The 13,352-nt window shown below is 32.7% G+C and overlaps 1 protein-coding gene across 7 annotated transcripts in view; it reads right to left on the reverse strand.

Annotated features, from left to right (window-relative positions):
- The window catches only part of CCDC122 (coiled-coil domain containing 122), a 32,591-nt gene that overhangs the window by 12,148 nt on the left and 7,091 nt on the right, over positions 1–13,352 (reverse strand). For 5 of the 7 annotated variants that reach the window (XM_032314848.1, XM_032314850.1, XM_032314846.1 and 2 more), the window contains 4 exons: positions 12,494–12,583; positions 11,842–11,957; positions 8,786–9,184; positions 7,727–7,843 (listed from right to left, as the gene is read on the reverse strand). In XM_032314848.1, the coding sequence (XP_032170739.1) occupies positions 7,727–7,843; positions 8,786–9,184; positions 11,842–11,957; positions 12,494–12,539 (678 nt within the window). In that variant the 5' untranslated portion in view covers positions 12,540–12,583. The remainder of the gene's footprint in view (positions 1–7,726; positions 7,844–8,785; positions 9,185–11,841; positions 11,958–12,493; positions 12,584–13,352) is intronic. The other 2 variants (XM_032314851.1, XM_032314852.1) reach the window with 1 other exon arrangement.

A 13,352-nucleotide genomic window follows, 5' to 3' on the forward strand; every position in this document is an offset into this window, starting at 1 on the left:
AAATCGGGGCGCCTGGGTGGCTCAGTGGGTTAAGCCTCTGCCTTTGGCTCAGGTCATGATCCCAGGGTGTTGGGATCGAGCCCCGCGTCGGGCTCTCTGCTCATCGGGGAGCCTGCTTCCTCCTCTCTCTCTGCCTGCCTCTCTGCCTCCTTGTGATCTCTCTCTCTGTCCAATAATAAATAAAATCTTAAAAAAAAAATTGGAAAAATCATGGACCTTACCTTATGATCCAATGATTCTGATTCTTGGTGCAAAGGGTGTATACTATAATGTTCATTACATTATTTTATTTTTTAAGATTTTATTTATTTATGAGGGAGAGAGAAATAGAGGTAGGAGGAGCAGAGGGAAGAGGAAAGTAGACTCTATGCTGAGCACTGAGCCCCATGTGGGGCTTGATCCTTGGACCCTGAGATTATACCTGAGCCAAAACAAGAGTTGGATGTTAAACCAACGGGCCACCCAGGCACCCCCATTACATTACTTTTAATAGTGTAACCTTGGAACCCATTGAATGTCTATCAGTTGTAGCATGGTTAAATAAATTAAGGTATAGATATACTGTAGCATATTTTGTAGCAGTTAGAAGAATTGAAGTAGGCCCATACATACTAATATGAACAAAAAATCTGTGAGACAGGTTTTTAAGTAAAGCAGTTGCAAAATTATATGTGTGGTACATTTATGTAATCTTCCCTTACATAGGAAATGATTTCACACACATACACACACACACACACACACACACACACACACATTAATTTAAATGCACACACACACAAAACTTGAAGGATATACACTAACCATTTGTTGCCATTAGTGAGAGGTGAACATGATAAGAGAGAGCAATGCAATGGGAAGTGGTCATCAAAGGAACTATAGCCTTCTCCCTAATACTTTAATCGTTTATAAGGAGAATGCACTCCAATTGAAATGAACCATTTTTTAAAAAAGATTGAGAGAAGTGAAGTACAAAAGACTTGGATTCACATCCTACTCTTGTCTCTAAGCTAAATAACCTCTTAGAAGTTATTTAAATTTCTGAGATTTGCAAAATAGGTTATGAGAATATAAATGGAATAGCTTATGAAAACTGCTTGAAAAATACCAGGCACTCAATAAGCAATAGATTCAATACTTCTGAGCATTTCTTCTTGTACATTTTATAAAATAGAATAATAAAGATAATAAAATTTTTACCATGTAATCTAGATATCTGAATAATTCTTATCCTGTCTTTAGCTCACCTTTTAACCTTTGCTTCTCTGGATTTTTCTCATACAACTAGATTTTTAGTTGCAGAATCATTTCTGTGGGTGACCTCAAGAAATGAATGCATTAGTTAATTGTATAAGCTGCATGTTATATTATATCAAGTAAAATATATTTTGCTCCTGATCCCTAGTAGCTCTTAAAACCCTCTAAATTTTCCCTCTCTTCTTAAAGTTGCAGCTCAGATCCTACAAAATTTAGTCAAGATTAACCCTAGTGAATCTCAAAATGTTTCACATAATGTCCATTATCACAAAATATTGCTTGTAGCACTCATCATTTGCTAAAAATTTCTTTACTGCCAACTCTCCCTTCCCTGAAATTTGTTGGCTTTGCCAAATAACATTTTAATCACTGAATGTTGCTTTGAAGCTTTGTGATTTTATGGTATTTTGCTTCCCCAGTTTTTTCACCAATTCCTTCTTCTAAAACATATGTAAAGTCAGATAATAAGCTGGAGAAAAAGGCTTTTTGGGATAAACATTTAGAAATAATTGTTTCATTCAGATATGGCCTGTAAATACAAAAAACATCTATTTGACAAAAAAATGTGAAATTCAAAACCTATTTTCATTTTTTCTGAACCAAAAATTATAAAATCAACATTAACATCAAAACTAAAATATGCAAAGTACAAAATGTTTGAAAGCATTTAGGATTAGAACAAAAGAATGCTATAATTCAAGTAAGAGATGACCATGAGCTGTACCAAGGAAATGGCTAAAGACATGCAGGAGAGGGGAGAAAAGAAAAGACTCAAATAAGAAAAAAGTCACAACAATATTCTGGTATTTGAATTTATCTTCTTTATAAAACTGGCTGTTTTGAGAAAGCATTTAACTCATCGATGTGCAATTCTCATCAAGCAATAAGAGAAATTGTTTAACAGAAATGCAATGTTCTCAAGACAATGGGGTGGCTATATTTGTCTTTCAGTTTTATAATTTAGTTTGGATAATTTCTAATTTTTTAAATTTTCACTTATAGAACTGAAGACTATTTTAAAATGTATTACAGGTGACAAAACTAAATTAAAAAAGCATCTGAAGAATCTTAACAACAGTACATCTATTATGAAAGCTAAAAACAGTTTAATAAAATTCAGGACAAAAAGTTTAATGATGAAAACATTAAAAAAATCAAGTCTTGAGCTCAATGACATTCCATCTAAATCTAATATTAGTGACCACTTACATTACTCTTTACCATTGGAAATACCCATTTACATTTCTGCCTCTGTCCATATGAAGTAGATGTACTTTAAAATATCTATTTCTCTCGCTAAATACAACTAAATTAAGGCTACAAACATAAGAAGCTTCTAAAAGGTGGAGAGAAGAGGGCAAACTGACTAGTGACCTCAGGACCCAAGGAAAGATATGGTGGTGAGTTCCCTGGCTTTTTATTTTGCCTCAAATATCCCAAAGTGGATACTAGAGAGGACAGCAACCTGGAATTGTCAATAGATGTAGAAAAAATAAAAAATAAAAAATAAATAAAACTCTAAGAAATGCCTGCTCTCTAGCCAAAGAACCAGGAACAGGGCTACCTAGCAAGACAGAAACATTTAAAGTAGTAACTACTAAGTCAAATATTGCAAAAAATGAGGCATGTGCCACCTCCCACCAGTAAAGACTGAATGGTAAGCTTATACTTCCACCATTGCTAGGCTATAACATGGTACCTCAATCTCCCTGCTAGGGTGGTGTCAGAGGATGCTAATTGGGAAGCCAGGGATTTTCATCTACACTAGAAAGTAACAAATCATGCTTCTGGTATCAGTGAAACCCATATGGGGATCCTGGACTTCTACTACTATCTGATGGTAAAAAGGCAACCTCCTCTTCTTACTGAGTAATGTCAGAGAAGGCCTACTAGAGAGTTAGGACTTTCACCACCGCTTGGTAGTAACAAGGCCATGTTTACATTTTGTCAATAAAGGCCGCATTAGGAACACAACTGATGTGTTCCTGTCCTCCCAGCCAGAAGGTTATCAGTAGAGGCCTAGTGGGTAGCCAGAACTCCCACTTATGGCTACAAGTATCAAGAATCCCTTCTGTCTTCCATGGGTGTCAATGGAGACAGAGTGGAGAATATGAACTTCCTTCACCACCTGGAACTAACAATGAACCAAAGGCTTAAAACATAATAACCAACATGTCCATAATTCTAGTAAAACACTCATCCAACTGACTATGAAATAATCAACCTATGCCAACATAAAGAAAACACAGAAGTCCGAATGACCTGACAAGCACTTTAAAGCAGTTATCATAAAAATTCTTCAGTGAGCATGCTTGAAACAAAAATACAGAAAGTCTCAGTGCAAGAATATAATATATAAAGAACCAGATGGAAAAGATACAATACCAAAATGAATAAAGAAATTGAGGAAAGAATCAGGGAAAGAAGACAAAACACTGGAAATTGCTCAATCTGAATAACAGAGAGAACAGACAGAAAAGTGAAATAAGAGAGTCTCAGGGGTCTGTGGGACCATAAAAAAGATCATTTGAGTCATCAGAGTTCTGGAAGGAAAAAAGAAAAGGGGCAGAGCTGAAAAAGTATTCAAATAAATAAGAGCTGAAAATTCTCAAATTTGGCAAAAGACATAAACCTATAGAATCAAGTGCCTAAGAGTATCCAAATAGAATAAATCCAAAGAAATTCATGCCAAAACACATCACAGAAAAACTTCTAAAAACTAAAGACAGAGGAAATCTTGAAAGCAGCAAGAATCAAACACCTTGGAGTGATGCTGGTTCCTTCTGGGGACATCACGAATTACCAGGGAAAAGCAAATCAAAACCACAATGAGAGGCCACCTCATACCTGTCAGAATGGCTAAAAGCAAAACACCAGAAACAAGTGTTGGTGAGGATATGGAGAAAAAGGAGCCGTCATGCATTGCTGATGGGAATGCAAACTGTGGATATACAGTATATATATTACAATTAAATTACAGTATGGAGTTTCCTCCATACTGTATAGTATGGAATTTCCTAAAAAAAAAAAATAGAACTACCATATGATCCAGTAATTCCACTACTACGTATTTACCCAAAGAATATGAAAACAGTAATTCAAAAGGATAATTGCACCCCTATGTTTTATTATAGCATTATTTACAATAGCCAGATTATAGAAGCAACCCAAGTGTCCATTGATAGATGAATGAATAAAGAAGTTGTTTATACGCACAATGGAATATTACTGAGCCATGAAAAAGAATACAATCCTGCCATTTGCAACAACATAGGTGGATCTAGATAGTATAATGCTAAGTGAAATAAGTCAGAGAAAGACAAATACTATACGATCAAATACTATATGATCTCATACATACATACAATTGAAAAAACGACAACAACAACAACAACAAAAGAAAGAAATAAACCAAAAATAGACTCTGCAATAGGGAGAACAAACTGGTAGTTGTCCCCCACCACCACCAAGAGAAGGTGGTGGTGGGGGACATGGGTAGAATAGGTGAAGGGAATTAAGAGTATACTTATTGTGATGAGCACTGAGTAATAAATAAGATCAATATATTGTATACCTGAAATGAATGTAACACTGTATATTAATCATATTTCATTTTGAAAAAAGGAAAAGAATCAAACACCTATGTATAGGGAGAAAAACAATTTGAGTGGCAGGGGGTTTTTCATCATAAATAATGGAGGACAGAAAGAAGTAATGCAAAATAAGGTCAGAAAGAAGTAACACAAAATAAGCATTTTTCAACTGTGGAAAGAAGTTGCCAAACTCAGAATTCTGTATGCAGAAAAATATCCTTCAGGAGTGAAGGGGAAATCAAGACCTCAGATGTAAAAAACTGAGGTTTTTTTACATCTGCTAGTGAGATCTATCCTAAAAGAGTTAAACTGGAAGTATCCTAAAAGATTTGAATTGAAAAAGAAGGAAATTTAGAGAATCAGAAAGGAAGAATATCCTAGCAGATCTATCCTAAAAGAGTTAAATTGGAAGTATCCTAAAAGATTTGAATTGAAAAAGATAGAAGGAATTTTAGAGAATCAGGAAGGAAGAATATGATAGAGCAAAAATACAGGTAAATAAATAGACAAATGGAGAGGTCATAGCTAATGGGTATGGAATTTCTGTTTTGAGGTGATGAAAATTTCTAAAATTAACTAAGGAAATGGTTACAAATGATCTGTGAATATACCAAAAATCATTGAATTATGCACTTTCAATGGGTAAATTTTATCTCAATAAAGTTGTTTTTAAAAATCACAATAGTGGTAGCTTAAGGAAAGGGGCACAAAAGGATTTCCTAAGCATGAATGGGCAAGTTTTATATCTTGATCTAGGTGATGGTAACATAGGTGTAAATATATATCTTAGTCAAAATTAATCAAACTAAACCTTTCAATCTGTGTATTTACTGTTATAGTTATACCACAATAAAGAATATTAGAATAAGAAATTGATAGGTAATCTCGAATTCCTTTCCAAAATGCTTTTTACCAATTTACATTAATAACAACAGTATAGAGGCGCCTGGGTGGCTCAGTGGGTTAAGTCTCTGCCTTCCGCTCAGGTCATGATCTCAGGGTCCTGGGATCGAGCCCCACATCGGGCTCTTTGCTCAGCAGGGAGCCTGCTTCCTCCTCCTCTCTCTCTCACTCTCTCTGCCTGCCTCTCTGCGTACTTGTGATCTCTTTCTGTCAAATAAATAAATAAAATCTTAAAAAAAAAATAACAACAGTATATTAAAATTCAAGTGCTCCACATCTCACTAACTATAATATTGATAATCTAAGGGACTAAGTATGGGACCCCATTGTGGTTTTAATTATCAATCTGTTATTGTTATTTAGGTCAGTCATTTTTCCCATTGTTTTTTGGATATTCATGTTTCAAAAAATAAGAATTTTCATATCGATTACTCTGTTCTACTGGCTTCTTTGACATCTTCTTATCTCTTTGTCACTTTAATGTAAGTCACAAATACCTTCTCTCAAAATGAGTTTTGCCTTCTCTCTTGTTACGGTGCACTTATTATTAGTAATAATTAATTATTAATATTATAATTAATTATATTATATGTAATTATACATTAATATTATATTATGTATAATTATATCATAATTATTTATTAATTATAATTAATAAATAATTAATTGTTAATTATTACTAATCTAGAAATTTATGATAGTGTCAAAAGTAACATTTAATCATGCATTTTGTGTGTGTGTGTGTGTGTGTGTGTGTGTGTGTCTTTTAAAAGAAATACTTCTCTGACACAAGTGGGTAAGTTTGTCTCCTATATTGTCTTTAATCTTCCTGGAAATGGTTTTATGTGTGTGTTATAAGATAGAAATACAACTTTATTTCTAAATTTGCTTTATTTCTCCATATGGCTGACCTATTTTGTTTGTACAATTTATGATAGATTATATCTGTATTCTTTTTTCTATTACATTAATCATTTTATTTGTATTTTGAGGCCATTGATAGTGCCTTACTATTTATAATTTTATAATAAATATGGATCTAGAAGCCAAAAAAACCCCATTTATTTAGATTACTAGAAAAATGCAAGATAAAGTAATGATGTTTCTTAAATATTTTGTAAGGATGAGGATTTTTTTTTTTTTTTTTTGACAGAGAGATCACAAGTAGGCAGATAGGCAGGCAGAGAGAGATGAGGAAGCAGGCTCCCACTGAGCAGAGAGCCCAATGCGGGGCTTGATCCCAGGACCCTGACATCATGACCTGAGCCAAATGCAGAGGGCTTAACCCACTGAGCCACGCAGGTGCCCCAGGATGAGGATTTTTATCTTTGAATTCCTTAAATGCTTTATTATTGTGGCAAATTAGCCACAAGCAAAAGCATCTTTTTAGTTTTCAAATTAATATCCTAAGGGTGAAAATTATTTATTTGCCCTCAACAGCATATTATTTTCCATTTTTGCTCTCCATCATTTAAACAATAATGACCATAGAAATCTACTAGTGGTACCCCAAATTTAATCTTGCTTTCAATTTTGTATATCATTTTATTTGATTCTTAATAATAAAAAATATGAGGTCAGAGAGGTTTAGAATACTAATGACTTCCATTGTCTCTTACTCTAACTTAAGGAATTTCTGATAGTTCTCTAGTAATTGTCATGCCTTTTGACTTGATAATCTGTTTTCTAGACATTAATTGAGAACAAAAGTGTTGGTGGAACGAGACCTATAGTAATTTTAGGCCACATTTTAATAGGAATGAATGCTTGCTTTGTTTGAATACATTTCACAGACAGAAGTATCTGAATGAGGGAGTTATCTCTATTAATGATTTGAACTTTACTACTTTTTATAGTTCTTTTTTTTCCTCTAGCTGTTTTAGAAATTGAGAGTAAACTATGGAAATTAAAAATATGGTACAAGCTTAAGAAATGATACCATAAAACACTGAAATCAGATAATGAAGACTTACCTCTATTTCTTTTCTTAATTTTTCATGTGTCTTTTTCTCTTCTTCAAGAAAACAAGTTTTTTCAGTGATAGATTCTTTTACAGTTACAATTTTATCCTTTAACTCTGTAATGTCTTCCTGTATGTTTACAAAAGTTTAAAATATACAAGTCAAACAATGAATGGTCAATAGAAGTCCAACATTTTTAGTATTTCTATAATTTAAAAAAACTAGTCATCACATTTAATTTTGGTAAACAGGATTAGAATATTAGTTTTATAGGTACAAAGAATAAAAAACTGTTATTCAAACAAATAAACCTTTGATTTAAAAACTTAAAATTAAAACTGAAGGTAAATAAGACATTTTAAAAAGTGGTAGTCATACTGGCCATTGCACAGAAACAGTGACTAATAATACAGTATATGTTAATTAAATTGAATTTAAATGTAAAAAGGATAAAAACTTAAAATTAAAACAAAATGTAAATAAGATGTAAGAAAAGTAGTAGTCGTAGTGGCAATTGCCCAGCAACAGTGTAAAGGAATCTTTTAAATTCTCTAGCAAGAAACAACAGGTTAAAAAAAAAAAAAAAAAAAAAAAAAGAAAGACAGGTATTTTAAGTTTATATCTCCCATTGTCTTCAAAAAATGGTATAAAAGTAAAAAAAAATCTTAAGGCACTATTATTAATTGATATTGTTTGTAGAATAGCATTAAGCATAAAAAATTGATTTGAATTGGTCAGATCCATTAGCCTAGGAAGCGAGGGCTTCAACACTTTTGTGAGTCACACTTTCTGAAACAACTGGATTAATTGTTCACTGTAATTTTTTTGACTATATATTTTTATTAATCCACAGGGGATTTGAGAAAAACTCCCTTATGTATTTGTACATTTGGTATAGTTGTTATATAACTCATGTATTTAAGTTTTTAAAAGTTGTGAAAATAGTTTCTAAATCTAGTTAAGAGAGTTATGGACATTTTATTAAGTTAATGATAAGTGTATCGCTTAATAAGTAAGAGTACTTGCAAAAAAGAAGTAATAGAAAACATTTTGATAAAGGATATTTCAAACCTGTAGTTGTTTTATGTGATTTCCTCCTGGATTTTGGAGATTTTGCATAAGTTCCTCTTTCATTTTTTTTAGCTTTTTAACAAGATCTCGTTTTTCATGAAGTACAGTCATGAATGACCATTTGCTTTCTACCGCCCCCAAACCAACTTTATGCTCTTTTATTTTTGCGTAGTATTCATTATATCTTATCATGTGTTCCTCAAAGTCTTCTTGAGCTGCTTCTATGTCAAATTTAAGCTTTACATTTTCTGTATGTAAGGATTTGATTTGAGTTTCCAGGTTTCCACACTGAAGTTTGGCATTCTCTATGGCAGCATCTTGCTGACAAATTTGCCTTTCTATTTCTTTAGTTTCTGCAGAGACAGATGCTATTTGTTTTTCAAGCTCATGGAGTTCATTCTGTAAAATATTTCAATATTATTATTATTAATTCATGATATTCAACATTAGAAGAATGTTATTGTTTTGATCCATATGTCTGTAGCAAAACCACAACATAAAAATACACATTTGTCAGATATAGAAAAATTGATATACAATAAATGGAACCATTCAATAAGTAACAAAATGATTTTATAATGTTAGAGGGAGCTGAGAGTTATATATTTCTTACTTTTTAATGTTCATCTAATTCAAAATATTAAAATTTCATAATTTGTGTTAACACTTTATAAATAAATAAAAAGTTTTACTTCCTTCTTTCAATATGGATGAAATTATTTATTTTTACTATTTATTTATTTATTTTTCTTTCATGATTGCGCTTGCTTGAACCGCCAGTACCATAGAAAGAACAGAAGTGGTAAGATCACATATCCTTGCCTTCCTTGCTCCTGGTCTTAGGAAACATTCACTTTTTCACCATTAGATAAGTTGGCTATAGGATTCATAAAGGTACGTAAATGTCCTTTTTTAGATTATGGAAGTTGTACTCCTAATTTGCTAGTTTTTATCATGAATGGATGTTGGATTATGAGAAGTATTTTTTATGTGTCTATAATTCTCTTTCTAAATATAAATGTACTAATTTGTTCTCTTGCTTAAATCCCACCAAAACCTTCCCATTATCTTTAGTATAATGTCCAAGTTTCTTATCATAGTATGTATCTCTCACTACTTCTCAAAACACACCCTATACTATACTGCCACCAAACCACATATACAGTTGACCCTTGAGCAACACATGCATGGGTCCACTTAGAGGCAGATTTTATATATCTAAAAAGTACAGTACTATAAATGTATTTTCTCTTCCTTGTGATTTTTAAAAAAAAATATTTTATTTATTTGTTTGAAAGACAGAGTCAGCGAGCGAGAGAGAGAACAAGCCAAGGGGAGAGGCAGGGGGTGAAGCTGACTCCACCCTGAGCAGGAAGCCCAGTGCAACTTGCAACTCAGGGCTTGATTCCAGGACCCTGGGATTATGACCTGAGCCCAAGGCAGACGTTTAACCGTCTGAGCCACCCAGGTGTCCCCTTCTGATTTTCTTAATATATTTTTTTTTCCTCTAGCTGACATCATTGTAAAAATATTGTATATAAAACATGTAACTTAAAAATATGTCTATTGGTAAGTCTTCTAGTAAATAGTAGACTATTGTAGTTAAATTTTGGGTGAGTCAAAAGTTATATGTTGATTTAACTGGCTCAGGGTAGCACTCCTAAACTCCACATTATTCAAGAATCAACTGTAGTTCTATGAATGTATCAAATGCTCTTTCAGGCTTCTGTGAATTTTCTCAGGATCTTCTTGCCCAGAATACCATCCTTCTCACACCCAAACCTTAAACCTGTCCTAGATAGCCAATATTCAAGTGAACTCCAGCTGTCTTCTTTTTTTAAACTCAATAGAAACGTCACTTTGTGATCATTCGTTTAGTGTTAAATGTGTTCATGCCTTCATTGTTGACATTACTACCCTGCGCATAATTATTTATTTATTTGTCTCCCTCTTCAATAGATGAGTGAGGACAATGTTTGGCAAAATGCTTAATAAAATGTAGTTTATTGATATAAGTGAAATAACACCTGTGAAACTCATTGGAGAGTGAGAAATTTTATAGAAAATTTCTTTATAAAGAGCTAAGACATTATTATTTTATATTATATTCTCTTGCAAAAAAGTATTATTTTCTAAAAGTAACTATACAATGTAAATATTTATGAGATCCATATTACCATGGTAGTATAATTATTAATCATCATATCTCTGCTGATACATTAATACCTAAAACCAACATCAAAATCTACCTCTATACTGTCTACCAGGGCCCCAGCAGGATACTGTACATATATTTACAAATATTAACTCATTTAATCTTCATGAAAGCCTTGTAGGCAGGTCATACTATTATCTCTATTTTACAAATACAAAAACAGAAGCACAGAGAAATTAAACAATGGAGCTAAAAGCAGCAAATCTTGCCTTTCAAACTAGGCTGCTGGGTTCTAGAGCCTATTTTTCAGTTCCATAATATATTTAATAATAATCTTTAAAAAACACATAGTAAATATACTATTTCCATTTTTCTTTAGCTATATTAAGAGTATAGTTATATCTAATTGTGCTGCATACAAAAAACAAGTATGGCTTTTCCAATTCCCCACAGTGGAATCATGAATACATTATGAAATATAAGGAACACAAAAATGTTTCTCATCACCTTGTAATGTTCACTGTCAACTAATAGCCATGGCTTTAAGAACACTGGCTTAAAAACTTAACCTTTCTTCAGTTTAACATTTTAGGAAAAACTGAAATAGAAGTGTATTTAAAATAATTCTATGTGATACATTGGGCTTTATATGTACATACTACAGTTCTAAGGACATTGCTGAATCTTTGTATATTGGGTGTGTGAAATGTTCCATGAAACTAAAATACTTGTATAGACTTCACTTTGGGATAATAGAATAATTAAGAAGGAGTAAACATGAAAAACAGGAGTTTCAAATAGCCTCCCAAATTAAGTATCCTTCATAACTTCCCTGTTAATAATTCAATATTATTTTAAAGACAGTATTGACTCATTTAAAAGACTATATGAAGTAGATTACCTGCAAATGGAACAGAACTTTTTTGTTTTTTTCTATTTCTGATGTTTGTGATTGTTGTTGCTTTGCAACTTGCTCTACAGCATCAGTTAATGAAGATGTGCCTTGGTTAGCCAGAGCTAGACAAAAGAATAAAGTACATAAAACTGTAAGTTGCAAACACTCTAAGAAAGTTATTGTTTCTTCACTCAAAGTCATGAAAAATGTGATATGTCTCATAAATAAAGTAGATTCAGAATTGGTAATATTCCCTTTCTGATTATAAGCAAAACCAAAATCAAAAGCCATAATAATACACAATGCAGAATAGCCTAACGTAATGTTATACCTGTTCCTGTATGGAACAGTATAAATATTTTGATTGTCCCCATTTTTTTTTTTATCCAGACCACTTACACATATGCATAATTACAGTGCTACCATAATAAGTATACAGCAATTATAGTTGATGAATTTTCATTAAAGGCCTGTTGTTATGCCTTTTCTAAATACCATCTAAGTGTCCTCCTGGAGAAACTTAATAGCTTCCTTCTATTGCATTTGGCTATACATTTTAACAAAATTCTCCTATCATACTACCTTTTTGTTGCTGCTTATCCTTTAATTATTTCTTTCTTTAAAAAAAATAATTTATTTCTTAAGATTGCTTCATTACCTTCTTCAGGAACTTCTTGACTCTTCCTTTCTTTGTTGTCTGACATTCTACTCTGTATCTTTCTCTCTTTTTGGTTCACTTTCTTTAGGCCTATAAAATAATCAATATTGATAATTTTTCACTTTTCTGTCTTTTTTTCTCCTGTCATATATCCTGGTGATCCTGAAAACAACTGTCCACTAAAAGGACAAGCCAGAATCTTGCCTTCTCTCTTATATGCTGCATGCAATTCTTTTAGTAAAACTTATTGGTTCTACCTTTAAATTGTATTGGAATCCACTCACTGCTTGCCACTTTTAAATACTATTACTAGAGAGGCTTCTGTCTTAACATTCTTTAAAACATGACCTCTCCTCCTTCATTTTCCATTTCCTTATCCTGCCTCATTTTTCTTTTTTATTCATTATTTTTATTAACATAAAGTGTATTATTTGCCCCAGGGGTACAGGTCTGTGAATCATCAGGCTTACACACTTCACAGCACTCACCATATCACATACCCTCCCCAATGTCCATAACCCAACCATCCTCTCCCTACTCCCTTCCCCTGCAGCAACCCTCAGTTTGTTTTGTGGGATTAAGAGTCTCCTATAGTTTGTCTCGCTCCCCATCCCATCTTGTTTCATTTTTTCCTTCCCTACCCCCCAGACCCACCACTCTGCCTCTCAAATTCCTCATGTCAGGGAGATCATATGATAATTGCCTTTCTCGTTGACTTATTTCACTCAGCATAATACCCTCTAGTTCGATCCATGTCATTGCAACTAGCAAGATTTCATTTCTTTTGATGGCTGCATAGTATTCCATTATATATATATATATATATATATATATATATATATATATATATATATATATA

Source organism: Mustela erminea, chromosome 15 (genome assembly GCF_009829155.1).
Source record: "Mustela erminea isolate mMusErm1 chromosome 15, mMusErm1.Pri, whole genome shotgun sequence".
NCBI classification, from domain to species: domain Eukaryota; kingdom Metazoa; phylum Chordata; class Mammalia; order Carnivora; family Mustelidae; genus Mustela; species Mustela erminea.